The 27,476-nt window shown below is 39.7% G+C and overlaps 1 protein-coding gene across 5 annotated transcripts in view; it reads right to left on the reverse strand.

Annotated features, from left to right (window-relative positions):
* FAXC (failed axon connections homolog, metaxin like GST domain containing) overlaps nt 1-25,955 on the reverse strand; it is a 52,206-nt gene extending 26,251 nt beyond the window's left edge. For 2 of the 5 annotated variants that reach the window (XM_039356075.1, XM_039356073.1), the window contains exons 1-5: nt 25,051-25,334; nt 15,136-15,271; nt 12,449-12,645; nt 8,203-8,420; nt 5,075-5,191 (exon numbers count right to left, since the gene is read on the reverse strand). In XM_039356075.1, coding sequence (XP_039212009.1) covers nt 5,075-5,191; nt 8,203-8,420; nt 12,449-12,645; nt 15,136-15,271; nt 25,051-25,304 — 922 coding nt within the window. In that variant the 5' untranslated portion in view covers nt 25,305-25,334. Of the gene's footprint in view, nt 1-5,074; nt 5,192-8,202; nt 8,421-12,448; nt 12,646-14,274; nt 14,325-15,135; nt 15,272-25,050; nt 25,335-25,823 lie in introns of those variants that run through there. The other 3 variants (XM_039356074.1, XM_039356076.1, XM_039356077.1) reach the window with 3 other exon arrangements.
* Between the last annotated feature and the right edge of the window lie 1,521 nt (nt 25,956-27,476).

A 27,476-nucleotide genomic window follows, 5' to 3' on the forward strand; every position in this document is an offset into this window, starting at 1 on the left:
AGTAGTAGTAATAGTAATAAGAAGTTGGAAGGGTCCCTAGAGGTCATCAAGTCCAACCCCCATAGGCAGGTAACCCTATACCATTTCGGACAAATGGCTGTTTAGTTTCTTCTTAAAAACTTCCAGTGTTGGAGCATTCACCGCTTCTGGAGGCAGGTTGTTCCACTGGTTAATTGTTCTAATTGTCAGGAAGTTTCTCCTTAGTTCTAGGTTGCTTCTCTCCTTGATTAGTTTCCATCCATTGCTTCTTGTCCTGCCTTCAGGCGCTTTGGAGAATAGCTTGATTCCCTCTTCTTTGTGGCAGCCTCTGAGATATTGGAACACTGCTATCATGTCCCCCCTCATCCTTCTCTTCACTAAACTAGATATACCCAATTCCAGCAACCATTCCTCATATGTTTTAGCCTCCAGTCCCCTAATCATCTTTGTTGCTCTTCTCTGTACTCGTTCTAGAGTCTCAACATCTTTTTTACATCGTGGTGACCAAAACTGGATGCAGTATTCCAAGTGTGGCCTTACGAAGGCATTGTAGAATGGTATTAATACTTTGCGTGATCTTGACTCCATCCCTCTGTTAATGCAGCCTAGCACTGTGTTGGCTTTTTTGGCAGCTGCAGCACACTGCTGGCTCATATTTAAATGATTGTCCACTAGGACTCCGAGATCCCTATCATATTGAGCAAGGTACCCCCTATACTATACCTGTACATTTGGTTTTTCTCGCCTAAATGTAGAACCTTACTTTTTTCACCATTGAATTTAATTTTGTTAGATAGCGTCCAGTGTTCAAATCTGTCCAAATCCTCCTGTATCCTAAGCCTGTCTTCTGGAGTGTTGGCTATTCCTGCCAGCTTGGTGTCATCTGCAAATTTGATGAGTTCCCCATCTATCCCCCCGTCCAAATCGTTGATGAAGATGTTGTGTATGTTATATAGTGTATGTCATTATAACAATAAACAATTGCAATTCTATATACACTTCTCTAATGCAAGTATTGTTCAAGGATATGTATCTTTCTGATATGACTACCTTTTCTCTTAACATACTATGTTCTGTATAAATGAGTTCCATATTCCATTATACATGGTCATACAAAGTCTACATCCATGTATAGAAATATGGGAGTCATTTACACAGTGAAGTTGATCATAGCAGCAAAATATGAGCGTGGACTTTCCTCCTCTTTGGTGCTAAGGTGAGTTTAACTCATAAATTAATCTCTTTTCCTACCTCTAGCTGTCCTTGGATGATTTGAAGTTTTGGTCAGTGTTTGAATGGGAGATCAGCAGGAAATTCCAGAATCAAGCCTACACTGGGAAGTGATGACGAAATTCCAGGAGAAAGCCAAAGGATCGCTCTTCCTTTGTCACCACAATTAGAGCTCAGCCTGAGGAACTCTTTTCAGTGTCAGCCTAGGTAGGACACAACTTTTTGTGGAGACATCTAATTTTTACAAGAGAACAAAACTTAATGATAGGCAATGAGCCATATCAAGTGCTAATAGCTGAAAGAGACTGGAAAAAGGCTTTTATTTATGTATCAGTTTTATATTTCTTTCTCTTCACAATGGCATAAAGTGACCATTTGCCACACCTGTATTAGATATTATTATTGTTTTCCTTTATCCACTCCAAGACAAGTATTGTGTGTTGTGTTTGGAGCTGGATAGCTTTCTCAGATTTCAACCATTATAGTTTTTAGCTGCAACATGTCCAGATGCCAGATTTGCCAGTGAAAAATAAGAGAGGACCTAATAGATCAATGTTCCAAGATCAGAGTTATTTATCTTGGTAGACTTGTTTCTCAGCCTCCTAGATCACAGGAACCACTATAAATAATTGCAGTTCTTTAACCATATCAGGTTTCTTTTTCCATTCTTTATAAAATGTTCTTTCCAAGATAAAGTAAACAACTGTCCTCAGTAGCAGATCTCTTACAGAAAAGTTCTGCATCTTATCAGTGGTGGGATTCAAATATGTGAACAACTGGTTCTCTGTGTGGATGTTGCTTCCAGAAGTCATTAAGTCATTCTGGGCCTGGGCAACAAAAAAATTAGCTATTGGTTCCGCCAAAGTGGTGCAAACTGGCTGAAACCCACCGCTGGATCTTATCCAAAACCTTCATGGAGGTCTAATGCCATGCCAGGTAATTGCCACAGTATGGGCAAGTTATTGATGACTTCCATGTTCTTATTCTAGAACATAGACTTTTTAATGACAAATTATTCAAGTATTGAATTCAAATCAATTCAAATAGATTTGTGGGTATTTATGAAAAAAAGGTGATGTTGAAATCCTGTTGCTAAAAATAACCAGCACTCATATAAAAAGAAAATGAACATTAAAATCACAAACATATTCAACTTTTGGGGGAACAGGGTGAAGGGTGGATGCTTGTGATGCATATTCTTCAAGAGCTGTTATGTTTGCCCATACTGTATGACTCAGTTTCACTTTAGAGCACAGGTGAATGATCGCATCATGTGACATATCATGACGTAATTGTGATGTTTTTTGCTTTTGTGAAGCTGGGATGGGCGTGGCCTGTGGGCCACCAGTTTGACACACCTGCTTTAGAGCAATAATAACATGCATTTAATGTGTAGCCTGGTTCAGATCTACTGCAAACATTTGTTGCTAGGATTATCAAAGGCACCTGTCAATTTTTAATAGGAAAAAATGGGGTATATGCTTTCAGAATAAATAAATGAATTGGACACAAAATGAACTGCAACATCAGAACTATATCAAAAGCAGTGCTGATGCTTGTTCTCCATATTATGTCACACTTCCGTGAACAAATACTTGTCCTTGTGCAACGCTCCCGCCCATTAACCAGTGAATTCATGGCCCATGGGACAGGTTAATGAGAAACCTTGTCATACGGGCTTCCACACATTATTTGTGAGGATCACCCTAACATTGTTTTTATAAATTAACTTTCTACAACACTGTTGCCTTTAGGTTTGCTGAATTACAAGTCCCAGGAAACTCCATTAGCTCCATTGATCAGATAAACTGGGGCTTATGGAACTCGGATTCTAACATCAATCTGAAGAAAGTGGTCTAAATTATCTACGGCATGCTGGAAGGCTGTTATAGCAAAAATCTTGTAGAAAGCAGGGAATTCCAATGGAATTTTTTTGCAGACTAACACTATACCATCCATTATAACCACTGTTCATAACCTATACATTCTTTTACTGTATTAGTAGATATTACTCTCATCTGAGAAATTCTGGATACATATTTTCTTAACCACAAAGCACTGTGCTGGCTAAAACAATCAGATTATCTAAAATAATCTAGGTAAAATTATGGTGGAAACATCCTTCCTCTTGAAGCAGCTTTAAACTCTGAAGAAGCCATCAGCTATCATTGACAATAATTTAACTTACAGCATTATCAACAAAAAGTTAATTTCTAAATGTATTCCTAGGCCTCTCTGAGGCACTGTATTTTAGCAGATAAACCACTAAATTTGGTTTTTAATCTCACAACACCTTTGTATCCTTGGCTGGTAAACTTTAGTTACTCTGAATCCAGATCTCAGTGTTACTGCAGTGCAAACGCAACTTCCATTTTAGTAGAAATGGACCTTCTACTCAGTTTAGAAACTTAAGATAGGGTTCTGTTCCACAGACATTGTCAAAATATTTGGAAAAAATGCAAATTGCCCCTTTGAAAGTTATAGGCAGATTGGTGTCTCAGTGTGAAAGGCAATAGAAAAACAGAAAATTATAGCATTTTATTTTATATTTTCATTCTGCCTTTACTATTTTTATAAATAATTCAAGGCAGTAAACATACTAATACCTCTTCCTCCTCCAATTTTTCCACACAACAGTAACTTTGTGAGGTGTGTTGAGCTGAGAGAGAGAGTGACTGGCCCAAAGGTATCCAACTGTGTTTTATGCCTAAGGAGGTAGGACTAGAATTCACAGTCTCCTGGTTTCTAGCTTGGTGCTCAGTAATAAAACTAATAAAAACTCAAGGCATTTTGTCAAAGAACTAGTAGGTAAATTAGTAAAGCAAATAAAACTTTTAATTATCTTACTATTCTACTTGTAGCTATTCACTTTATTCCTAAATACAGAGAAGGAAACCCTCCATTTTAACTTTTATAACAAGAACTAGGCTTTCTCTGAGAGCCCAAATTACTACCAGAAAATGGTGAGTATTTACTATACTAAAAACTGTAATATACAACCTGCTTTAGACACACCGCTGTTTGATATCCTTTTATTTCTATGCTGGCCAAGTACTTGTGTGCATATATGTATATATGCATGGGTATACATACATACATACCGGTACATACATACATGTTCTGAAATGATCAAGGACATCTGGCCATAAGATGCAGAAAATCAGAATTCATCATCCAGTTGCCAGAATAAATGGAAATGTTTCCAAAAACAACAATAAGAAAATTCTTCCCTTCTGCCAATATCTGATACATCACACACATGTTTTCCTTCATCAATACTTTGGTCAACGTTTTCCAATGTCATTTTAGGGCAGCTCTTCCTGAAGAGTATCAGAGTTCCTCTGTGACTCCCTAAAAATCCCAGCTTTCATTTTTAAAAGAACATTCTTACGCTCCCATTATATGTTTGAAAGCATGTGGCAGAGATCTGGCGGAGTTTTCAATGACCGATATAAGTTGTTAGATTTAGAAGTGGCACCTACATACTGTGGTTCTTTGTTTCTCTCATGACAAATAAAGTGAGATATGAAAAACATCAAATGCTGAAAAAATAGGGCCAGGCGTCCCACCATCCTTCACAGTATTCATCAGATCTGATCTACTTCGCCCAGTTCCATGATAAGATTTAACATATGAATTGCATCACCTCCCCCCAGATAGTGTATTGCCCAGGACTTCCGATCAGCTGGCAAATCCTATCTAAAGGGCTCCTTTCTGGACCTTTTTCAACAAGCAGATGCTGGACGGGAAGGATGAGTATGGACTCTAATCTCCTTATTCATACATTTTTTTGTTAGTGCATGAACAAGGTTTAAAGCTGACTCAGAACAGGAGTTATGTTCCTGCTGGATTAAAGCATTCATACCTTTAATGAGGCGCTCAGGTCTAGTTCCTGGCAACGTCCACATTGCCTGAGCCAGATGACCAAACACCGTAGCATCTAAAGTGGAAAGCCTGGGTCCCATTATATACTTTTTATCACCTAGAAAATAAACAGATGTCAAAAAACATTTAAGCGGGTTGTGATATTTTATTTCATTTGTCTTTCTTAATGTATACCCTAGCTTTCAGTCTTATATATGCTTGCTAATTCCTTCAAAAGAGTAAACGAAGCAGTTCAACACGTGACGGTTTATACTGATACATACAATTATTCTGTAAAATGGAATTAGTTGTTGTGATCTCTACTCCTTCATGGATTTTTCATTAATTAACCCATTTTAAAAAAAAGAGTATGGAACATTCAGTATATGTTTGGCTATATCTGAAGCCTGTTGCTCTGAAGAATTTAATAGATTTGTGATGACACCATTTTTTTTCACAGCCTAATTGGCTCTTATGTATATGTACATACATAAAAACACACATATACACACACTGTTGTATATGCATTGTTGCATTTGATAAGGTTTTTGTAGAAGATGACCAGGCTGAGCCTGAGGGAGGGGTCAAACTCATCATCAGTCTTGAGTCCCTTCACGCCCGTAAGAGATCTAAGTCCAGCCCAGCTTGAATTCCTTGACTCTTATCTACCGCCAATTTGCTCTGACAGTTAGTAGTTCAGATTCTTGTACAGAGCAAGAGCTTGCAATAAATCTTTATATTCATTTTAAACTGCCTCGACTTCCTGATTTTCCTCTGCTTGACAATTTGTTTCCCAAATGCAGATGACTCTTAGTTATGGCAAAATCATAATTTTCAAACAATTTTCTATTTAGCCCGTAAGCAGTAGTCTTTCCAGGTGATTAGGCAAAATGCAGGTGATGATGCCCAATCCCAAGAACATACCAGTTCCTCACAGTCCCAAATATGTAAGAGCTTATGCAGTATAAGATGCTTGGGCAATCCAATACCTCGCTATGTACTTCCTGTCCAGCAAAATTCCTTTGTGCAGTTTTTGCAGTGGAGGTGATATCACTCCAAACAGGCTCGGTCCATAAATGGGAATAGCAAACCCTCGGCCATTGTTGGAATGGAACTGAATTCAGCGACCTCGCTGATAGAAATGGAGAAATGTATCTTCAAGGAGCACCTCGTGTGACTCAATTCAGCCATGAAGCTTCTCCAGTAGGGCTTCAATAGGCACAGAACATTTAGGTGACTCAAAGGGCCTTTTATTTTTAATGAGAGGGGAGATTTATAATAACTTATTAAACTTTCTGGAAAACAAGCTGAATCCTGGAATTCTGATTCAAGTCTCCGGTAACCTCTAATTTGCTATCTCTTTCATCAGAAAGTTACCTTGCAAAGGTATGATCCGGATTTAACAGGCAACACTGTATCAAATTGGATTGGACTGAATACTTTATTTGGCCAAGTGTGACACACAAGAAATTTGTCTCTAGTGCAGAAGCGCTTGGTGTACATGCAAAGCAACAGATTAATGAGAATCACAATATTAATATTACTAATAATATACCAATGAGAGGGGGTATTAAAGATAATAAGAATAATAAATAGTCACACTACATGGGTAAATATACATAAACATTAGACAGCACTGTGAGAATTACAGTAGGTGTTCAGCGAAATGATGGCACAAGAGGAAAAAAACTGTCCCTGTATTTTATTTTAGCATGGAATGCCCTATAGCAACATTCTGAGGGGAGGAGTTGAAACAGTTTACGTCCAGGATGTGAAGGGTCTGCTGATATGTTCTCAGGACTCCTTCTGACTCACGCAATATACAGATCCTCAATGGAAAGCAGGGTTGTTGCAATTAGTTTTTCTGCAGTCCTAACTATCTACTGGAGTCTTTACCTGTCCTGTTTGGTTGCTATACCAAGCCAGACAGTTATAGAAATACAAATGACGTGCAAATCTTTCCAAACATTATACAATTAAATAAAATGAATGCTTCTTATGTCTCATAATATACCCCAATATGTTAAGCTCAAACTGTGCATTATAATATTGGTGAACATATGCCATCATTGATAAGCCTGGAGCCTTCAAATCCTTTCAAGAAATTAAGAGGTTTCTGGGATGGGATTTGATAGCTTCTTGGGCCAACTCTTCATTCTAAGTTAGAAGTTTCAAGTTTCAATGAATTTGTGCCTTTCAACTCATTCCATTTCAATGCATTGTAGTACTGTAAGCTACAAGGAGGTGTATAAAGAATAATCGTTCCAAACTCTTTGGGTAGGTGAGTAAAACTACTTCTTGTGGAGAATTAATTAGTAAATAAATCATAAGTAATTATTACTATTGAAGTCTATTTCCAAGCTGAAGAATAGCATGGTAAAATCTAGCCTGCACAGTTTGTGGCCCATTAACCCCAAAATGTTTGACCAAGCATGTATAACAGAAATACTGAATTAATAGAAGCTTTAGTTAGTACTGTTCACAGTGGAACAGGAAAATCTGAGTTGTACTATAGTATAGGTAGTCCTCAACAAAGGCCCTAAAGGAGCCTGCTCATTATGGTCTTATGTCTTAACGGTTATAAAATGGGTCAGTCACATGCAGTGGTGGGATTCAGATACGTGAACAACTGGTTCTCTGTGTGGATACCACTTCTGGAAGCCCATTCTGGGCCCGGGGCAACAAAAAATTAGCTACCAGTTCTGCCGAAGTGGTGCGAACTGGCTGAATCCCACCACTGGTCACATGGCCTATTTAATAATAATAATAATAATAATAATAATAGTAGTAGTAGTAGTAGTAGTAGTAGTAAAGTTGGAAGGGACCTTGGAGGTCATCTAGTCCAACCCCCCTGCTTAGGCAGGAAACCCTATACCATTTCGGACAAATGGCTGTCCAGTCTCTTCTTTGATTTTACAACCTTTTTTGTGGCAGCAGTAAGTCGAGGACACTCTGTACTTCATACTAGTGTAACTGAATGGGTCATTAGTCATGCAGGCCCATGTAAATTCAAAAACTTCAAGACAGTCACATGACTAGCTAAAAGTAATACTGAAGTTTAAACAAAAACGAGAAATTGCAAAGGAAGAAAGATGCCTACAGAATGTAATGAAATGTACTATTCATTACCCAGAAGACTGGCCAACGAGCGCATATCTTTCTCCATCAGCTTGTATATTTCTTCTTCAGAGAAGCGGCCAATGCCATGTCCGTACATTTCCCGCTTCACAATTCCTTTGGTGATGTGGCACAGAATCGACTTCAGTAGGTCACTAAAAGGCCCACCAAGGGAAAGCATCTTCTGGGTCTCATGGAGATTGTCCACCCATTGGCAATAGGCTAAGGTCCTAAACATTGAAGACAACCACAATATTGATTTCCAGCAGTGCTATAACTGCAGTAAAGAAATATAGAATATGAGAAGGCGGCAGCTTCCCCACCGTTGACCTTATTGTGCTAGATGGAAAAAAGTACTTCACAGAAGAAGCTATCGGGCAATACCAACCTATTTTGGTGCCCAGGAACAAACTTTATGGGAAAGGTAGTCAAACTCTTATGGAGAATATCAGGTTAGGAAAGAATGGACTACAACGTCTTACTGTTGGATATACTTTCAAAAAGGGAGAGGAAGAACTGGGTGATTGAGTTATTTATTAAATTATTTGCTTTAATAAAATTTGCAATGTTTTCTTAAAAAACTGAAGTTTGTCTGAACCTCAAATAAGAAGGATTTTCTTATTTGAAGTAGAAATGGTTTAACTGGCTAGTGTTGCTTCCTCCAAACTAATGTCCTGTTGATACTTTGGACTTCTCTATAACCCACAGTCAAAAAGATGAACATCTATAGAGGTGGAGTCCAAAACATCTGGAAGAGAGCAGGTTGGAGAAATCATGGTTGTAATTCTCGTGAGAGGATTTGATATGCACACATTACAATGTTTGTCCTTGGTCACTTTTTGGAGCCATCTAGTGCAGGAGTGTCAAACTGCCGACCCGCGGGGCAGATGCATCATAGCGAAACCAACAATGGCAAAAAAAGTCACGATACATCACGACACGTCATGTGACATTGCGAGTCTGACACCCCTGATCTAGTGCTACTTGCCAGCTCACATGCTCTTTCGACTTTAAAGATTGATGCTCCCATTTCATGTATTCCTTTTCCCCTTTCTTCCCAATCCCTTTTTTCCTTTTGAAAAATCATATTGTTTAAAGTGCTGGCTTCTAGATATCAAGTATCTTGTGTTTGTTACTGTAGGTGAGCCTTCTAGGTGATTTTTTTTTTTTTTTTTGATGGAAGAACAGGATGAAGCTGCGTGATGTAAAACAAATAGTCTAGCTATGGAAAACTGATGGAAGTACAACCTCTATTGTAAAAGTGAGTGGATCCCTTTTTGCTCTTCCAATGTCAGCAAACTGCAAATGAATGACTAGGAAAAAGTTGTGAAGCAAAGGAACTGTCATGTAGATTGAAAAATAACAGATGGCACAAATATTTGAGAGCGAAAATTATGTTGGTGGGATTATTAGTTCTCCTTCACAGCAGTATCCCCACACAGCCCTCTCCTGAATATGGCACAGGACTATTTGGAAAGCAGAATAAACCCTAGCTTCAAAAGGAGAGGGAGAGATTGCCCAGAAAACAGGCTCAGTCGTTTCCCAGCAATATGCAGGATGAAATATTTATCAAGCCCAGAGTATTTTCTAAATGGGATCAGGTCAGGTCACATCCTGACAGAGCTTATCTACTACCTCTCCCATTGCTCACAACTTTTGAATCAAGTTAAATCATGTCAGATGATATCAGGGAACCTGGGCTACAAAGTGAGTCCAAGGGAATGCAGACTATCAGGTGACCGTTATGGCTTCTCATCATACATGCTTTACGTAACCTAAGTACTGATTGTCCTCGACTTATGGCAACAATTGAGCCCAACATTTCCGTTGCTAAACAAGACATTTATTAAGTGAGTCTTGCTCCCCTTTTACAACCTTTCTTGCCATAGCTGTTAAGTGACCCACTGCGTGTGTTAAGTTAGTAACACGGTTGTTAAGTCAACCTGGCTTCCCCATTGACTTTGCGGGTCAGAAGGTCGCAAAAGGTGGTCACATGACCTCAAGACACTGCAGCGCTCATAAATATGAACCAGTTGCCAAGCGTCCACATTTTGATCATATGACCATGGGAAGGGTGCCACAGTCGTAAGGGTGCAAAACAATTGAAGTTCCTTTTTTCAGTGCAATTGTAACTTTAAATAGTCACCAAACACACTGCTGTGAGTCAAGGACTGTGTGTAACACCAAATGCACCTGTCAGGCATGCCCGCCAGGTGATTTTGAGAACTCTTGAAAAGCTTGATATTGAGAGCTCCGTAGTTGAATTAGTGATGGCAGAAATCGTTCAGGAATAGCTACAAAATGACACAAGTTCAGTTATTTCCTTATTGTTGTGGTGTTTTTTTTTTAAAATGAGCAAATACCTAGGGGTGAGAGGGGGTTCATCGAGGATGGAGCACACTGACCCATACAAGTTAGGGCTGCTGAGAGCTTGGAGGGAAGAGAGAAAAACACCAGGAGAAAGAGCGAATGCTTTGCTGCAGAGTCTGTGGATCTATGCCTCTTAATTATTTATGAGGAGAAGCATCTCATTCAAATGGAAGAAAAAACATACATCAATAGAGGCACGTACAAAGCTGATAACAAGGGTGATTTGTCCTTTGCTCCTGTGTCCTGAGCCTCTACTGCTGAGCTACAAGGCTGAAGAAAGGCACCAAAGATGTAAAAGTATTTTACATTTGACCTGCGCTCATGTGTTTTCCTTAAAGTTACCAGAAACTTACCAATTGCATTTCTAAGCAGGTATTTTGATTCCTTCTTGTTTTCTTCCCTATACAGTGTTTGACTCGTTGTTTTTTTCTTTTCCCTTATTCACTTTATATACATGTGGCACAAGAGCCCTCAGGATCCTAGAAAATGATTCTAAAACTGCTCCAACTGCTTTTGCCCAAAAAAAAAAAAAGTCATCCTTTCAAACAAACCAAGAGAAAGACAGTCCACTGGGTTTGCCTGCAGACATATTGCAAAAGGTGGAAGTTGAATTGTGTCCTTCAACATGCATCTGCTAGTTTCGTTAAAGACAAATGTGCACCCACTATCTGAAACCCTGGATTATATATTCTGGAAGCAAACCTCCCTTCTGCAGAGTGTTTTGTGTTTTCATCTTCTCCTTCTACCCCATCAATTAACTGATGCATTAGCTTATTTTGGGAAACCTTTCCTTCCTTGGTGGGAAGGAAAATTAAATCCACATAAGACAAGGTATTTTTAGTAACATGAAACTCCTCTATGGTGCTTTGCTTATTTCATTATCATCAATCCTCCACATCAGGAAGAAGAAAACATTTGGCTGGCTCAATGAGAATTAATTTAAAAAAGAATAATTTGGGTGCAAACTAATGAGAAGAAATGGGGCTATATATTTTCAGTCACTTTTATTATCTTTTCCCCTAATCCTAATTATTGCGTCCCTTTCTAGCTCATTAAATAAACTAAATGGATATAAACTTAGGAAATGGCACAATGGTTGGAGAGTCACTGCAAAATCTAAAAAGTGATAGGAGTGTGTGTGTTTATGCACATTTGCACTCACTTCTCCTTTAAAATAAGGATGAGCAATTATTTTAATTTCTTCACTTTGGTTTTATTCCTCATTTATGCCCCTTTTTTATTATGTCCCTGTCCACTTACAGCTACAAAAAGATTGCTAATTTGTGCCAGTAGGCCCAGGCATCGCCATGCGGAGTTACAAAGGTTAAATTGGAAAGATGGATGACTTCTTCTTCTAAAAGTGGGTAAAACTTTCAATGGGGTTGGAGAGTCTTACAATAGAGAACTCCCAACTGTGCATTAAGTCTAAGCATATTGAACTACTTTGAACTAAGTCTTTCTTAAGGCAGGGGTCCCCAACCCCTGGTCCGTGGACCGGCACTGGCCCATGACATGCCAGAAACCGGGCCATGCAAACAAGTGAAGCCCCATCAGTGGGAAGCGAAACCACACCCCCTCTGGTCTGCAGAAAAAAACTCTCTCCCATCTGTGGGATGCAAAACCAAACCCCCTCCGATCTGCAGAAAAACGTCTCTCCGCGGAATCAGTCCCTGGTACCCAAAAGGTCGGGGCCACTGCCTTAAGGTCTTGCCATACAGGTAGCTAAAAGGAGAAACACACTGGCAGCAGGTCCACTGCACACACTGCATACAGTCCTGTGCTCCTTACAAAAATTATGTTCTCCATTGTAAATGTTTTCATAGGGCCATTAAATGCAGCTACATCCTTTAATTCTTTCAAGAGCACTCCTATTCCTATGTCAACTTACCAGTAGAAGTGCTCCTCCACCATTTTTGTTACTGCTCTAGAAACAGCTCTCTCATGTGGGCCAAGGTGTTTGTTTAAATTCACTCCAAGCTTCTCTTCCAAAAAATCAATAATGAACTCTGTGCCGGATACCTTTTTGCGATTGTATTCGATCCATGGCATTTTCCCTTGGGGAGAAAGCTTTCCATCAAAGTAGTTCTGTGAAGCAAAACAACAAAACAAAAATAAAGCAATCACATGGAAGCTAAATCAGGTTCAGCTCTTGCAATGAATTCAATTTCGCTCCTCCATAAATTTGGCATGATCACCTAATGGCATCTCAAACTTGTTTGCTTATTAAATCAGGTTTTCTCTGACACAAAGTGTTCCAAATCTCTCTCTCTCTATCTCTTTCTCTCCTAGAGTTTTGATATTGAAGTTACAAAATCCAAAAAATTACAGAAAATACTGATTCGTTGGTGTCATCTAGTGGTCATCTGGATTTTCATAGCCCAGATATAACAGCCATACTCCCTTAAAGATTGAGATAGGTTCTATCATAAAATATAGGGAAGCAATTTATAGCAAAGCAATCTATTTCGAATCACATCTGTGAAGTAGGATTAGTTCAATAAGTCTTAAGACAAAAGGAAAGATACTGTATTTGGGCTCTGCTGCACTCTCTTTAACATCATGGGATGACAATCCTTGATTAAAAAAGTTAAGCATTGGGAGAAATATAGGAGAAGGAAAAAGTACTATGTTCATCACCTTGAGTTGTATATGAAAAGAACAGCAGGATAAATATCTTTTTAAAATGCTATAATGCAAGTACAAAACAAACAATCCCTTTTCATTCCCTAGGCTTTTAAAACCTGTGCTAGTTAACAGTGTATTGACATTTCTTTTTTTATTTATATATTTATGTATTGATTACTTTATCTACCAATCATATTTAGGAATTGCATCCCTCACCGAGCGATTCTTAAGCACCCCATGTGTTCTTATCCCAAAGGTGCTTTTTCAAGAGGCAACTGGACTTTGTTTCTCCTTGAAGACTTTTCACTTTTCATCAAAGAACCTTTTTCAATTCTGACATGTGATCTTATTTGGGGTTTTGTACTATGAAAACGTCCCTATAAATATTTTAAATAAATACCGTATATACTGCCGTATAAGGCGACCCGGCGTATAAGACAACCCCCTTCTTTGGCACCGAGTCGCATGCCTAGAAAGTCATCTTATAAGCCGGAAACTACCGTAATTTCCAGTGTATAAGACGACTCGGCGTATAAGACGACCCCCGTCTTCGGTGCCAATTTCAACGCTTTCAAAAGTCATCTTATACGCCAGAAAGTACGGTATACTTCTCATGCGGTTGCTATGAAGACAGAAGGAATACACCATCAAGGACTTTTTAAGAAATAAGATCTTGCCAGAGAATTGGTAAATTGTATCACTGCCACTGTTATTACTATTGCTACCACCATTACAACAAATAGTAATAATAATACACGAGTGAAGGCGAATATACATGTCCCAGGATAATGTTGCAGGATCCAATCTGGGTCGGTCACCTGGAGCAGAGGCTTTGTCTTCCAAGCTTTTGGACTTGTGCTGGAGCCCATCCTCAGGGAACTTCTCGCTGGAGTTAGGGTACATACATACCGTGTTTCCCCAAGAGTAAGGCCTACACCAACAATAAGCCCTAGTTTGATTTTTTGGAGTGGGCCTAATATAAGCCCTATCCCAAAAATAAGCCCTAGTTTTGGGGAGAGGCACACACCTAAAACTCAAGCTAGGGTGGGGGTGGGGGGTAGAGCTGCACTTACCTGGGCATCCACTTACCTTACAGCCAGGCCTCTCCTCATCTGCCCACTTCTTCTTCTGAGGCCTCTTCTGCAGCCAGGCCTGCATTTCTCAGTCACAGGGCTTTCTGGAAGGCCTGTGCAGCCAACAACCAAGCTATGGATTGAATCCATAGCTCGGTTCTGCAAGCTATGTACTCAGCTGCTTAGGCCTTCTGGAAAGGCCTGACTACAAAATGCAGGCCCGAATGCAGCTGCAGAACTTCGGCCCCAGAAGAAGTGGACTGGCTGGGTGGGGCTATCAGTGCCGGAGGTGAGGTAAGACCTACCCCCAAAATAAATAAATAAATAAGACCCAGTCTTAATTGTGGGGAAACACAGGTATATACTTCTCTCTAGAATTAGGGATAGAGAGAAGTTCCCTGAAGGTGGGCTCCAGCACAAATCTGAAACTCAGAAGACAAACCTCTGGTTCCGGGTCACTGACCCAGATCGGATCCTGCAATAATAAAACAGGAACCCTGAAAAGTGTACATAACATGCAGATACTTCCATATGATATTATATGCTTAATTTTATTTCATTTATATAATTTTAAGATACAAATAATGTAATTTTCTGCCGTATGCAGCAGCTGTTGGATGTCAAAGATAGCAAACAAAGAGTTGGGATGGAATTCCCACTCTTTTTGTCCCTCTGTAACTGTCACATGGACATTAAAAAAGGGGGGATGGAGCTTACATCATAATCCTCTATCTTCAATCTTTGCTAGTTTTGATACCCTTGCACTTCAGATGCTGCTGCTCCTGATTATATCTTTAGAACCAAAAAGAACATTAAATTACATCTATTTAGGGAAGCTCAATAATTGTGGTCTAAAGGTCAAGAAGCATCAGGTTACCTGGTAAGGCAAATCAGCCATCCTCAAGTAAGTCTCCATTTTCAAGCAGAAAGGAGATAAACTGGGAATGCCATTATTTGGCCTTGAGAACTGATGTAGGATGATGGCATCTTTTGAATCGACTTCTTGTTCTTTCCTAGACAAAAAATAAGCAAGAAGGTTGACAAAGCAGAAGACATCACATCTTGGAGAGGATCAAAGTACATAACACACCCAAACTACAATGCAGTTAGTTGCTCAGATAGGAACTCTATCTGTCTTGTCTTGTTATTGGCATTGTTATTCATCATTTCTGAAGTTTCTAAGAGGCACTTAGCAATAGCAAAGTAAGCCAACAAACCAGACTGAATTTGTACTGGAAATAGCTACAAACCTTTCTAAGTTTCACTGGTATATATAGTATATGATGATGTGCATTATGATTATAATAACATCAAATATAATAATAATGTTCTCTAGGTATGGCTTACATTGTAGGTTCAACTCTTGATTCCATTTAGTTGATATCATATAGCAAACATCAGGCTACAGTAATTTAAAAGCATATGAATATTAAAGTTAATTGAAAACAATACATACTTGTAATGGACAAAGAAATTTGCAACTCTAATCCTAAACTATTCAACCTAATTTTAAATGGGGTTTTATTTCAATTTTATTTCTTTCAAATAAGCCATTCATCCTTGTGGTATTAGATGAATTCACTTTATATCTACTTTCATGATTTTAGTCAACTGAATTAGCATTGTACCATAACTAATTCAATTCTTTCAAGTTAGTGGAAAATGGTTTCAAAATAAATTTTAACTAGGGCTGCAATCTTGCTAGGGGAAAACTTATTATTTGGACTTCACAACATAGAAATCAGCAGATTGATCTATAATTAGTATCATTAACTATTTAGTTTTACTGTTGTACTGTAGATGATTTAATTAGCCAGTTATAAAATCATTATTTATTTTTACTTACTATCCATTTTATTTCTATTCTGTCCTTTGCCCCAAAAGCCCATGCCACTAGATAATAAAGACAAACTAAAACAAGCAGCCATACCTTTAAAAATAAAAGTACATACAAAAAGCACAGTGTAATTATTATACTCCATATCTCTCAAATTCCCAGATAAAAGAGGCAGAAATAAGTTGAACTATGCATCACCCTGCATAAGTCATTAGAATACTGTGCATTGTTTCACTTGGTGTGATACCAAGACAGATGTCTTCATGAACTAGAAGATCATTTCAACTAGAATTATAGACCTTTGTTCCCCTACTGCCAGTACTGCCTTTGATGCTATTGTTGGATTCACACACTATGCAATGAGATACAAAAAGTCTTTAACTTACGACAGCAGTTGGGACCAGAATTTCCATTGCTACGCAAGGCAGTTGTTAAATAAATCAACCCAATGTTATGATCTTTTTGCCACAGTTGTTAAGCAAATCCAGCTTCTTCCATTGACTTTGTTTCTTGGAAGCTCAGCTGAGAAAGTGGCAAATGGTGATCACATGACCCTGGGACACTGCAACTGTGGTAAAATTTCTGGTTGCTAAGTGGCTGAATTTTGATTGCATGACCATGGAAATGCTGCGGTGGTCATTAAGTGCAAAGATTGGTTGTAAGTCACTTTTTTCAGTACCATTATAACTTTGAATGGTTGCTAAACAATTAGCTGTAGGTCAAGGGCTACCTGCTTCTCTTTTGACTTAGTACAAGGATGCACAATCCATGGCCTAAGGCAAGGGTCTTCAAACTTGGCCCTTTTATGACTTGTGGACTTCAACTTCCAGAATTCCTCAGCCAGAGTGCCTGGCTGAGGAATTCTGGGAATTGAAGTCCACAATCATAAAAGAGCCAAGTTTGAAGACCCCTGGCCTAAGGGCTATTGAAATTCAATGGCCAAATTATGGCCCTCTTTATTTGTGCCCGAAGAATGCAAAATAACCATGCAAAGCCTCAATATTGCTTAATTATCCTAGTCTTCATTTTAATCCTTGCCCAACTAGAAAAAGGCAAAATTTATCATGACTTGACATCGTATATGAACATTTCATCATTACAATCAGTTGCATTATTTACAAAGATCCATATGCATGATTCTGCATTTCAGCCACAGCACTCTTATCACATGCCTTAATTCTTGAGTCCCTTTACCTCCCTCTACTCAGCACTTAGGGAAAATCTTTTTCCAACAGAATAGGCTAATAATGCATTATCTCCATTTCAGAATTTGACGGGGATATGTTCCAGCCAAGTTCCAGGAGACTGGACCAAAATTTAGCTTCAATTCCAGAAAATAAACATTATATCAATACGAACAGACTTGAGAGCAGACATTGGCTTTTAGGCTGAAATATAAATTATAAAAAAAAAAAGCCACAAAGAGGACAAGACTAGTGAAAGTGAAGCAAAGCAATCATTGGGCTCCTTTCCTATTCACCCATCTCTCATCTTACATGTTTTGTCATTCCAACTTGTAGATTCTTCAACTTTCTGTGAGGCAGACAAAACAAAAATGGCCTGTTCTAGATTCTCCTGTGGGACTATTTCCTTGTTGCAAGTTATTGGTAAAAATTCTCATAAGACCCATGATTCTCTGGGGCAATCTTGGTGCTTTGTAGAATCCATCTCCTATAACGTGTCCATCTTTCTTTCAGCTGGTCAAGTGCTTTTATTTAATGGCTCAAAGAGCCTCTGAGAGCTAGATTTTTATTTTTTATTTTTATTTTGCACTTTGAGGAGGGATGAGTAGGGGCTTTCTCAGTAAACATGTCTAACAACCCTACAGAGGTTTAATGAATCTCTTTTTTTTAATATTTTTTTATTTTTCCAAACTCTCCCCCATACATATACCGTGATATTTATCAGATGTTAACATATATTCTTTTTAAAATAAGATACTTTTAATAAAATGAAATAAATACATACACATGACTTTTGGTGTTGCTCACCCATTTCCCCTTTCACTGTATCCACACTCCTTCTTCTCTACCTTCTTTCTCCCTTTCCTCTCTTCCCTACTTCCCTCTTCTTCCTCTCCTCTTTCCTTCACCACTCTCCTTCCCTTTTTCCCCACTTCTCCTCTTCTCCTCCAACCTTCCTACTTCCTTCTCCCCTCCTTTATTCTTTTCTCTCTCCTCTCCTTTCTTCTAATGAATCTATCTTATGGCTTCATTTGTTAATAACAAGAGGAGAAAATACGGCATCAAATGTCAGCAGTGCAAACTTGAAAATTCTTGGGATACCTTGTGATCCGCAGGCTTCTGAGCCCTGCTTTGCAACAGAATATTAATTGAGGCTGAGTACACAGTCCCTCTCTGTTTAGGAACTGGGATCAAGGGAACACAACCCTCCATCAGGTTCTCCATCTGGTTGGTGGATTCTGACAAGAACCAAAGAAGGCTTTTGTGTTCTTATCTGTGCTGCTCATGCTGGATAGGTGATTCATGAGGGATCTTGCAGTATTGGTATCTAAACTGTAAGTGGTGTTATTGCTATATTTTCTACTCTCAAACACACTCTGTAGCTAATGATATTTTGAAACACTGACTGATTGTTGTTCCAAGAATATGCTTTTATGATGACTCAAACCAACACAAATAATATTTCAGGATCAATCCATCTTACTAACTCTACAAGCTTGCGGAAAATATAGTATAAAGAAATGTTTTCACTACTTTGAGTTAGCCAATTATAATTATTTATCTATTTTTATTTATTTATTGGGGCTTAAATGTCACTCCACTCCAACAATCCAAACCCCTTCTTCAGTTAAAACAATATAATAAAATAACAGAATGTCCATAGCAGAAGACTAATGTTATGAAAAACAATAAAAATCCAAACACAACCCAGGGTGTGGGATTCCCATCAATAATCCATAATAGCTGATAACTCATTTATTATTACCTGTACTGCTACCCTGATTTGTCTTTATTTTGCATAGATGGACAAAGCTTTTAGATGTAACAGATATCTGCTTTATCCAAGTTATCAGAATAATGACTATTTTACCTGGCACAATTAATCTGTCAGAACAGGCTCCAGGATCATCCCACTCCCATTAATCAATAGGTTTACTTGCAGATTGTGGCACCAGGTGCCACCTCATAACAATTTAAGATTTGAAGCCATGGTTCTCAAATAGCAACCTTCTCGGATATAGAGCTGTCCTGAAATAATGGGATTCCCATAATTCCCACCCAACATAACTAATAGTCACGGAACTCAGGAATTCTTTCTGCAACTGTCCCCATTTATCTATAGAACTCTAAATAAGTGAATGCTAGTTAGCAGCAATAATAAAACTACTATGCCTTATGGAGATGTTTTAATCATATCCATAAACTGATTTTGCTTCCAAAATTCAAATTGTTATACATAACCCTTTCTCTCCCCTTTCTTCCCACAAGAATGCTATGAGATACTCTGGTTGGGTTGAAAAAGAGAGATCAGCACCCAATCACCCAATGGACAGAAGGTAGACTTGAGCTTAAATCTTTCTGGTGCTAGTCTAATGCCTTAACTAGACCAAACAACCCCATATCCTGGGGCAGAGCACCCAGAGTCACATAACTAATCTATGGCAGGGGTGTCAAACTCAATTTCATTGAGGGCCACATCAGCATTGCAGTTGCCCTCGGGGGTGTGTGTGGCCAGAGTGGGTGCAGCCTACTGGATGGGCGTGGATGGAGTGGGTGTGGCCTACTGGGTGGGCGTGGCCAGCTCTACATCATTCGCGTCAATGGTGCCTGTGGGGGCCTGGGCAAGAATAGGACAGATCTGAAGGTCTCTGCCAGAAGGGGGTGGGACCAGGACCACTTCCAGGTGATGATGCATTTCTTCATTCCTCACAAAGGGTGACCCCTCCCCAGCATGCACCCAGGGGGTGGGGCCAAAACGGGAGGGGCTGGTTCCTCGTATTTCCAGATGGCCTTGTGGAGCTAAGACTGAATATGTTTCAGCATAGAGGGCCACCACAAAATTGTACATTGGCTCCCTCCCGGTGGGCCTGGGCCAGGGCCAAGGCAGCAGGGGCCATTCCCTCACTGTTTCCAGGATGGCTTCGTGGGCCACATGAAACACTTCACGGGCAAGCCCCGGGCCTTGTGTTTGACATGTCTGATCTATGGAGAGTCACAGAGATGACCTTTCATCAGTTACAAAAACATGGCTTAAGCCTGGGAAACAAAGAAAACATCAGAAAGAAATTCAAAGCGACTTCTCCTTAAGTCCCTGGAATATATCAAGGGAAAAAGGGGAAACACCGTTCAGCTTTCAAGATTCTGTTTTGACAGTCCACCTCCAGACATTCTTGTAAAGTCTGTTCTATCTCTAAGGGCTGACCTAACCAGGACATTCCTTATTCTCTTATGTTCGTTTTAAGTTGTTTCCAGCTTTACAACAATCACGACAAGTTGCCTTAGATCAGGGGTCTCCAACCTTGGCAACTTTAAGACTTGTGGATTTCAATTTCCAGAATTCCTCAGCCAGCTTTGCTGGTTGAGGAATTCTGGGAGTTGAAGTCTATAAATCTTAAAGTTGCCACTGTTGAGGACCCCTGCTTTAGAGATTAGTCTGAGTTCAATACAGTAAACATATCCTCCATAAGTAATTTAACTAAAGGTAGCGGTACATGTGTACCTCTTTAGAAAAGAGCCTATTAAGTGGGAATTACTCATGATTGGGATTATGCTATTACAAGGTAATGCTAGACATATCTGCTCAATCCCTGCCCCCTGAATTTATTGGGACTTACTCTCCAATATATAATCATCTATGCATTTGCTTAGGATTTAAAAATCAACCGGTAATAAATCAGATCAGTTAAAGGTAAGAAAATCACTAATTTTTCCCAACATATTTTCTTTGGATATTTAAGAATTCTGGATTTATGATCAAGCACATCTAACAAGCTTCAGATTGTTGCTTTAAAAAAGGAACACATTTAAGAGACTTCTGTAACAAAATCTAAATCCCATGAGCCATTATGGAAGACATATACTACCCAAGTAAGAAAGAAATACAATAATCTCATTTAAAACAATTGTATATAATCTTTTATGTTTGTAATTTAGTCATTGTAAAATAATTAATTAATTAATTAATTATGCAAAAATTTATGCTTTGATGTCTCCACTAGCAATCTGTGAAAGTTTTGACATCATATTAAGATAATTTTATAACCAGATCAAGAGAATATAAAGCAATTCACATTTAGGCATTAACCTCACTAAATTAATATCAACTTCTTTCTATCATACCGGGGAGGTAATTTAGTAGTTATGCAGTTGTTATAGTCACTAATCTTACTTTACAATGTATCATTGTTGCACATTCAAGACCTGATTGGCCAACTTTTAACATCAAAAACGAACACAAATATTGTCATGTGTCTGATTAACGAAACACTTCAAAGAACTTTCAGGCATTTTTTTAACCTAAAAAGCCTTTATTAGTATTACAGAGTGTCAGCGCAACATGGTGGGATGCTAAGATCTGAATTTCCCTTCCTTTGCACATAACATAACAGGCACTTCCCCTCCCCTATTTTGGGGTCATGATTCACATCTTCCAATTAACTTGGAGGGCAAAGATTCACTTCCGTTTCTTTTTCCCGGGCTTTCCTTATTTTCTCCTCCCCTTTCCCTGTCACCTGATTTAACTCTAAAAATACCAGACAGTTCTGCATATATTGTGAAAGCAAGAATATTCAATATTAGCAGCGTTGACAAATATTCAAAGACCCAGCTTTGAATCCCTGCCCAGCTATATAATCCTCTTTAATTGCTCTTAGGGCAATTATTATCTATTAGTCTACTCTACCGCACAGAATAATTGTGAAAATAAAATTGAAGAGGGAAAAATGCAGGACACATACAATATAAACAAAACAAAACAAATATATCTCTAATCAGCTCCAAATAAACTGATCCTCAGATTTAACATGATTTTAAAACTATCAATTATTTAAACATTGGAAGATAATTCTAGGAATTTTCTTTCTTGAAGCACCCTACAAATCCGCAAGTCATATATCAGTGATGGAGAACCTTTTAGAGACCGAGTACCCAAAAACCAGGCCTCCACCCAGCTCTGCCCCAGCCAGCCCCAGCCCCACCCACCCTCAGGGCCTCTCACTGCCTCCACCGCCCGCCACAGATTGCCAGGTAGCCCAGCAGCACCATGGCAGCCACGCCCTCCACCCTTGCCCTGCAGCATCAACTGTACGATGGGGCACCAGGGTGGAGTCTTGTCCCCGCTGCCTGGCTGCCATGTCCTTGGCTGCTCTGCTTCATGTGGGCCATGCTCAGGGGTGACTCTCCTCAGGGGAGCTGCTGGTGAGCAGGGGGCCACAGGGGGAGGCAGGGCTGAGGTGACAGCATGCATGCCCACAGAGAGGGCTCTGAGTGCTCGCCACCACTGTCATATATCTACTTATTTGGTACTATGCTGTCTTGAATTTAGAGGCGCTTTCTTCTGAACAGATATGAATTAGTGCTGCTTCCGTTAAAGTGACGAAAGCAACATTGTGGCATTGTGCCATAACTCCAACCCTTTTGTGCATGCATGAGATGTTGTGGTGCCCAAAGGAAAGCTATGCCATTTGGGCTACAAGTAAACAGTGCCAAGTGTTTTACATGTTATGGGCACAGAAGGGCAATTAAATCTGTCAGCTGTCTCTAGAGATGTGTTTTTGAGTACAGTACAATAGTTGGTCCTGCAAGATGTATAAATAACTATCCCCAAACTCAGAAGGACATTAACTCTAGCATTTTTAACATAATTAGATGTTGTTCTTGAAGGGAAATTAAGGGGGCAAATCATATATATTAAGACTGTGGCCTGGTAGAGAATTTGAAAATATTAAAAACATTTTGTTGCACGGCTATATTTTAGAACTTCCTTTTCTACATTTTGAAGTCATTTGGATCTATTCCATGTATAGCTGCTGTTCACTGATCTATATGACTCAATTTCACTGAATGCGGCCAAATACGATTTTACCGTTTGTAAAAGTTGCCATGACCTCATCGTATTGATCATACAAGTATTTCTAATTTTTTTTCTTCACTTTATGTTGTATTTTTAAATTTGTGTATCACTTTTAGCAAAACACTGGGTCACGACCACAATAAAGTCTGAATTGTGACAGAAAACAGGCAGTTTCCTTTTGCTAGTTTCATCCTCCCTGCAGACTTTAATGGATGGTCTTTCAGTGCCTCTCCAAAAGTTTCCAAAAAGCTGTCAATTTTAACGTGATTGAAAGACGAACGTATTAAAAACATAGGAAGTCACCATTAATTTTACTCAAATAAATGCAAGTTTAATTAAACAAAATTTATTTTTTGTCTGGCTGCACCTATTTGTCCTGGTCCTGCCTATTTTTGGAATCTGATTCCCAGCAGGTCACTCCAAACCCAGATGTGACTCTTGGTCTGAAAAAAAGTTGTTGTTTTTTTCTATGAGGTATCATCTCCAACATTGTGATTTGTGACTAATAACTGAACTGATACTGGATATAAAGTAATTGTGTGGCTGAGCTCCTGGTCTTTGCTTTTGCAATGTATTTTAAAAATTGCAATTACTCATACCGGTTGATCCAGAATTGAGAGTGGCAAAACCCATAACAACAAACTTTTATCGGCACCCATAAAACAATCACAACATAGGAATAAAGGTTTCAACATTGTCCAGAATTTCTTCCTTTTTTTCAAGAGGGATGCTAAACCCTTGGAGAAAGAGGCAAGTCACAATAGAGTTTAAACAGTTTCCCTGTTAAGGTTAGCAATTCTCACACAAACAAAGAGAAAACAGACTTCCCCAGTACAGTACTGACTTTTGATGATTGGGTGTGTAGTCTAGCATATTTGGTGGTCTTTAAAATGAGGAAAGTCTGATTATCCCAAAATTTGCAAAGCCATGTACAAAAACTGAAAAACTATTTCCACCACCATCCCACTTTTTTTCCCTTTCTATTTATTCATTTATCAAATTCAGGTATCACTCCGATCACTCTATTTTAAGAAACTAGAAAGAGCTATTGTTAAATATCACCACATAACTCATATTTACTGAATACATTTTAGCATAAATATTACTTGCTTAGTATGAAAGTCTGTATAAATCAGATTGCCATAGTTCTGTTCAACTGTTGTTGTGGTGTTTCTATTAATTCAGTGAAGATCGTGGGAAACCTTGTAGTTGGCCTGTTTCTATATGTCTAACCAATATGGCAGCTAAACAGGTTTAGGCCTGAGTACTATGTTGCATGGGAGACATTAAGGAATACAATAGGCGTTGCCTCTGCTGGGGAACTAAAACATGTTCATTATTGTCAGAGAAAACTGCAAAGATGTGTCCATCCGAAGTGCTGGTTGACTGGAATATTTCATTTTGTGTACGAAGTATTCAGAACTACATCACCAAAACTGGTCCTCTAAACTAGTTCATAACTAAACGTTGACTCCTAATGTTTTATGGGGATATTTCTTTTACAATTAATCTTCCATTTAAAAATATGCAGGCTACATTAGAAATCTTCCTTCTAATAAAAAAAAAATGTGCATTCTCAGTTTTATGAGGGTAATAGTTCAAAAGAGATCGTGGCAGTCTGCAAATCAGTTTACCATTTAATCCCAGAATGCATTTGCCCATCACTAGAAAAACACTCTGCCTATGTTCAGAGGCCCTGCACATGGGGCTTAAATGCTGACATCCAAAGTAGATTTTGGAGTACAGAACAGAGCCTTCTCTTAAATTAAGGCCTGTATTCTTAAAACCCAATTATCTGTATCCTACCGGCCCACCTCAAAGAAACCTTGCTCTAATGAAAACACAATCCTCACAATCGTGCCCCCTGCTGCGTTATCGGCATCTATGACTTCCTTCCAAACACCCGGGTCTCTCGCTCACCTAATAGCCAGGAGTTCGTGGAAGAGATAGGCGGCAGCGGCGAGCAGGGCCCCCCCAGTCAAATAAAGGGTTTTCTTCCACCACGAATCAGATCCCAGCCCTGTCATGATCCCGCCGTAATCCTGCAGTGGGAAAGCAATGATTTCCCCATAAAGGGAAAAGTGATCGTCGGACCCCGCGCACCAAAGGCTCTGATTCCTGCTTAGGTCCACCACGCACGACCTGGATGAGGCGAAGCCAACCCCCCAGGGCATGCTGCGCGACGCGGGCGTTGCTAGCTCCCGTTTGCCCGCGGATGGACGCCAGGGCCGTCTGCATGAGGGAGAAACCGGGCGGCGTCAAGGCGCTGACGGCAGGGGCAAGCTGGGAGTTCGACAGTAGAGGAAGAGGAAGAGGAGGAGGAAGAGGAAGAGGAAAGGGAGAGAGCGGCGGCAGCGAAGGCTCGGCCGAGTGTCCTTGGCGAGCTCTGCAACATCAGCACCACCATCACCGGCAGCGGCGGTGCTTTTTCCTTGCGGCTACCTCTCGTCTTTATGGCTTCGCCTGGAGGAGGGAGGGAGGTGATGTCATGGCTTTCAATCTGCCTACAAACCCGAGAGCGGGTCCAATCCGCCCCGTGGGAAATTAAACACCAAAACAGCTACATTGGCGGAGAGGAAGACGGAGATCGCTCGTTAAGCGAAGGGCACGATTTTAGGGGGGAGCTAGATGCCCCGCCCCGGCACCGGGAAGGGAGGCAGAGCGAGGGATAGTTGGGAGATGAGCATATATACCGTTCCGGGGAAGCGGAGTTCTCTTCTATTGGTTCATTTTGTTATTGTTGTTGTTTTAGATGCTGTTGTGTCCCGCATCTTTCGTGGCATCAGCCAGGATTGTGTCACGTGGCCTCCACTTCAAGCGGCGAGCAGCAGCATCCGAGCAAAAATGAAACCGCTTCCGTTTGGTACAGCCGACCTTTGTGTTTTAGCGTCTACGTGTTTCGGCGTTTTATACGACCCCCCAGCATCTCTCTATTTCTCTCCCTTTTAAGTTTTGATTACTGCTTTCCTCTGTAGAGATTTGAGTTTCCATTCGGCAGGCTTTATTTGGTCGAACACGATGTCATGGTGGATTGGGGATATCCAAGGTCAGGGTGCCTATAAGTTAGCAAGCAGGTGGTTTTGAAAATAAATCTCTTACTGAAAGGAAATGTTGTAAGGGGGATGATATAAGCCATTCCTGGGTTCCTTTTCTTCTGCAAACCTAATATCGGGACTCATTGCAGCCATTTCTCTCTTATGAAGGCAACTGGCTTTTTCGATAATCAAATTTCCATGTTTCTCTATCTTTTACTTAAGAAATATTCTTCTACATAAAAGAATTGGTTCCAGAAAGTATCCATCCCCATCCGTAATTCTTTGCAGGGCAACTGAATGTACACATTGACTTTTTCTTACAGAAATTAGCCAACTTTGGATGAGACAAAATTGAGTATCTGAACTTCAAAATTGCCAAAGACAAACCCAAGAACACTGGCTCTGCTTCTCTTGCTCTCATGAGTTATAGCAGGATCCCCACTTGTGACTTAAAGCAGGGGTTCCCAACTCCTGGGCCATGGCTCACTACCAGGCTGTGGCCTATTGGGAATTGGACCACCCTTACACAACCCAGTATCTCTCTCTCCCCCAGCCAGGCTGCCAAACCACAAAGGTTGGGGACCGCTGACTTAAAGCATTTTCAAATATCATTCAGCCATTACTGAGATGACAGAAATAAATGGTGTAGGGCAGGGGTAGGCAACCTTGGCTCTTTTATGACTCGTGGACTTCAACTCCCAGAATTCCTGAGCCAGCATGGAATTCTGGAAGTTGAAGTCCATGAGTCATAAAAGAGCCAAGGTTGCCTACCCCTGGCACTTAGGATCTCCTGCTTGGGCAAGGGCTTGCACTAGATGATCTGCAAGATCCCTTCCAACTCTTGTTATTCTAAGCAAATCTTCTATTCTAATATTGTACCTTATTTCAGCACAACCATAGATTGTACAAGAAGCTATACATTAATAAGGGGCCTGTCTCTGCTAGCACATCTTTGTGCCAGCTTAAGTGCTCTAAACAAAATAATAGTAAGGAGTGGAGGATCTTTCTTTACCTTAGCAAATACATACAGTATTTAATATTCTCTAGTGACATCTTGCTAAGGTATCTCTTCTCAACCTTTTACTCTAAAGATAAATAGCTTGGTTTAATTCTTTGGGCTACCAAGATGGATTTTACTTTGGTTTCTAAAATAATCCAGTGAAATAATCACCAGCTTTCAGGTACCTTTGAGACACTTTATTGTTTATCCCAAACAGGAAGAGATTAAATAGTTGAAACCATTTCTAAGACTCAGTTTGAAGGGATTGCTTCTGAGGCAAAATTCAAGTTAAGAATAGTACAGCACTCCTG

The sequence above is a fragment of the Crotalus tigris genome, unplaced genomic scaffold (assembly GCF_016545835.1).
Source record: "Crotalus tigris isolate CLP2741 ecotype Arizona unplaced genomic scaffold, ASM1654583v1 scf7180000018784.18638703518:1950463, whole genome shotgun sequence".
Classification (NCBI taxonomy): domain Eukaryota; kingdom Metazoa; phylum Chordata; class Lepidosauria; order Squamata; family Viperidae; genus Crotalus; species Crotalus tigris.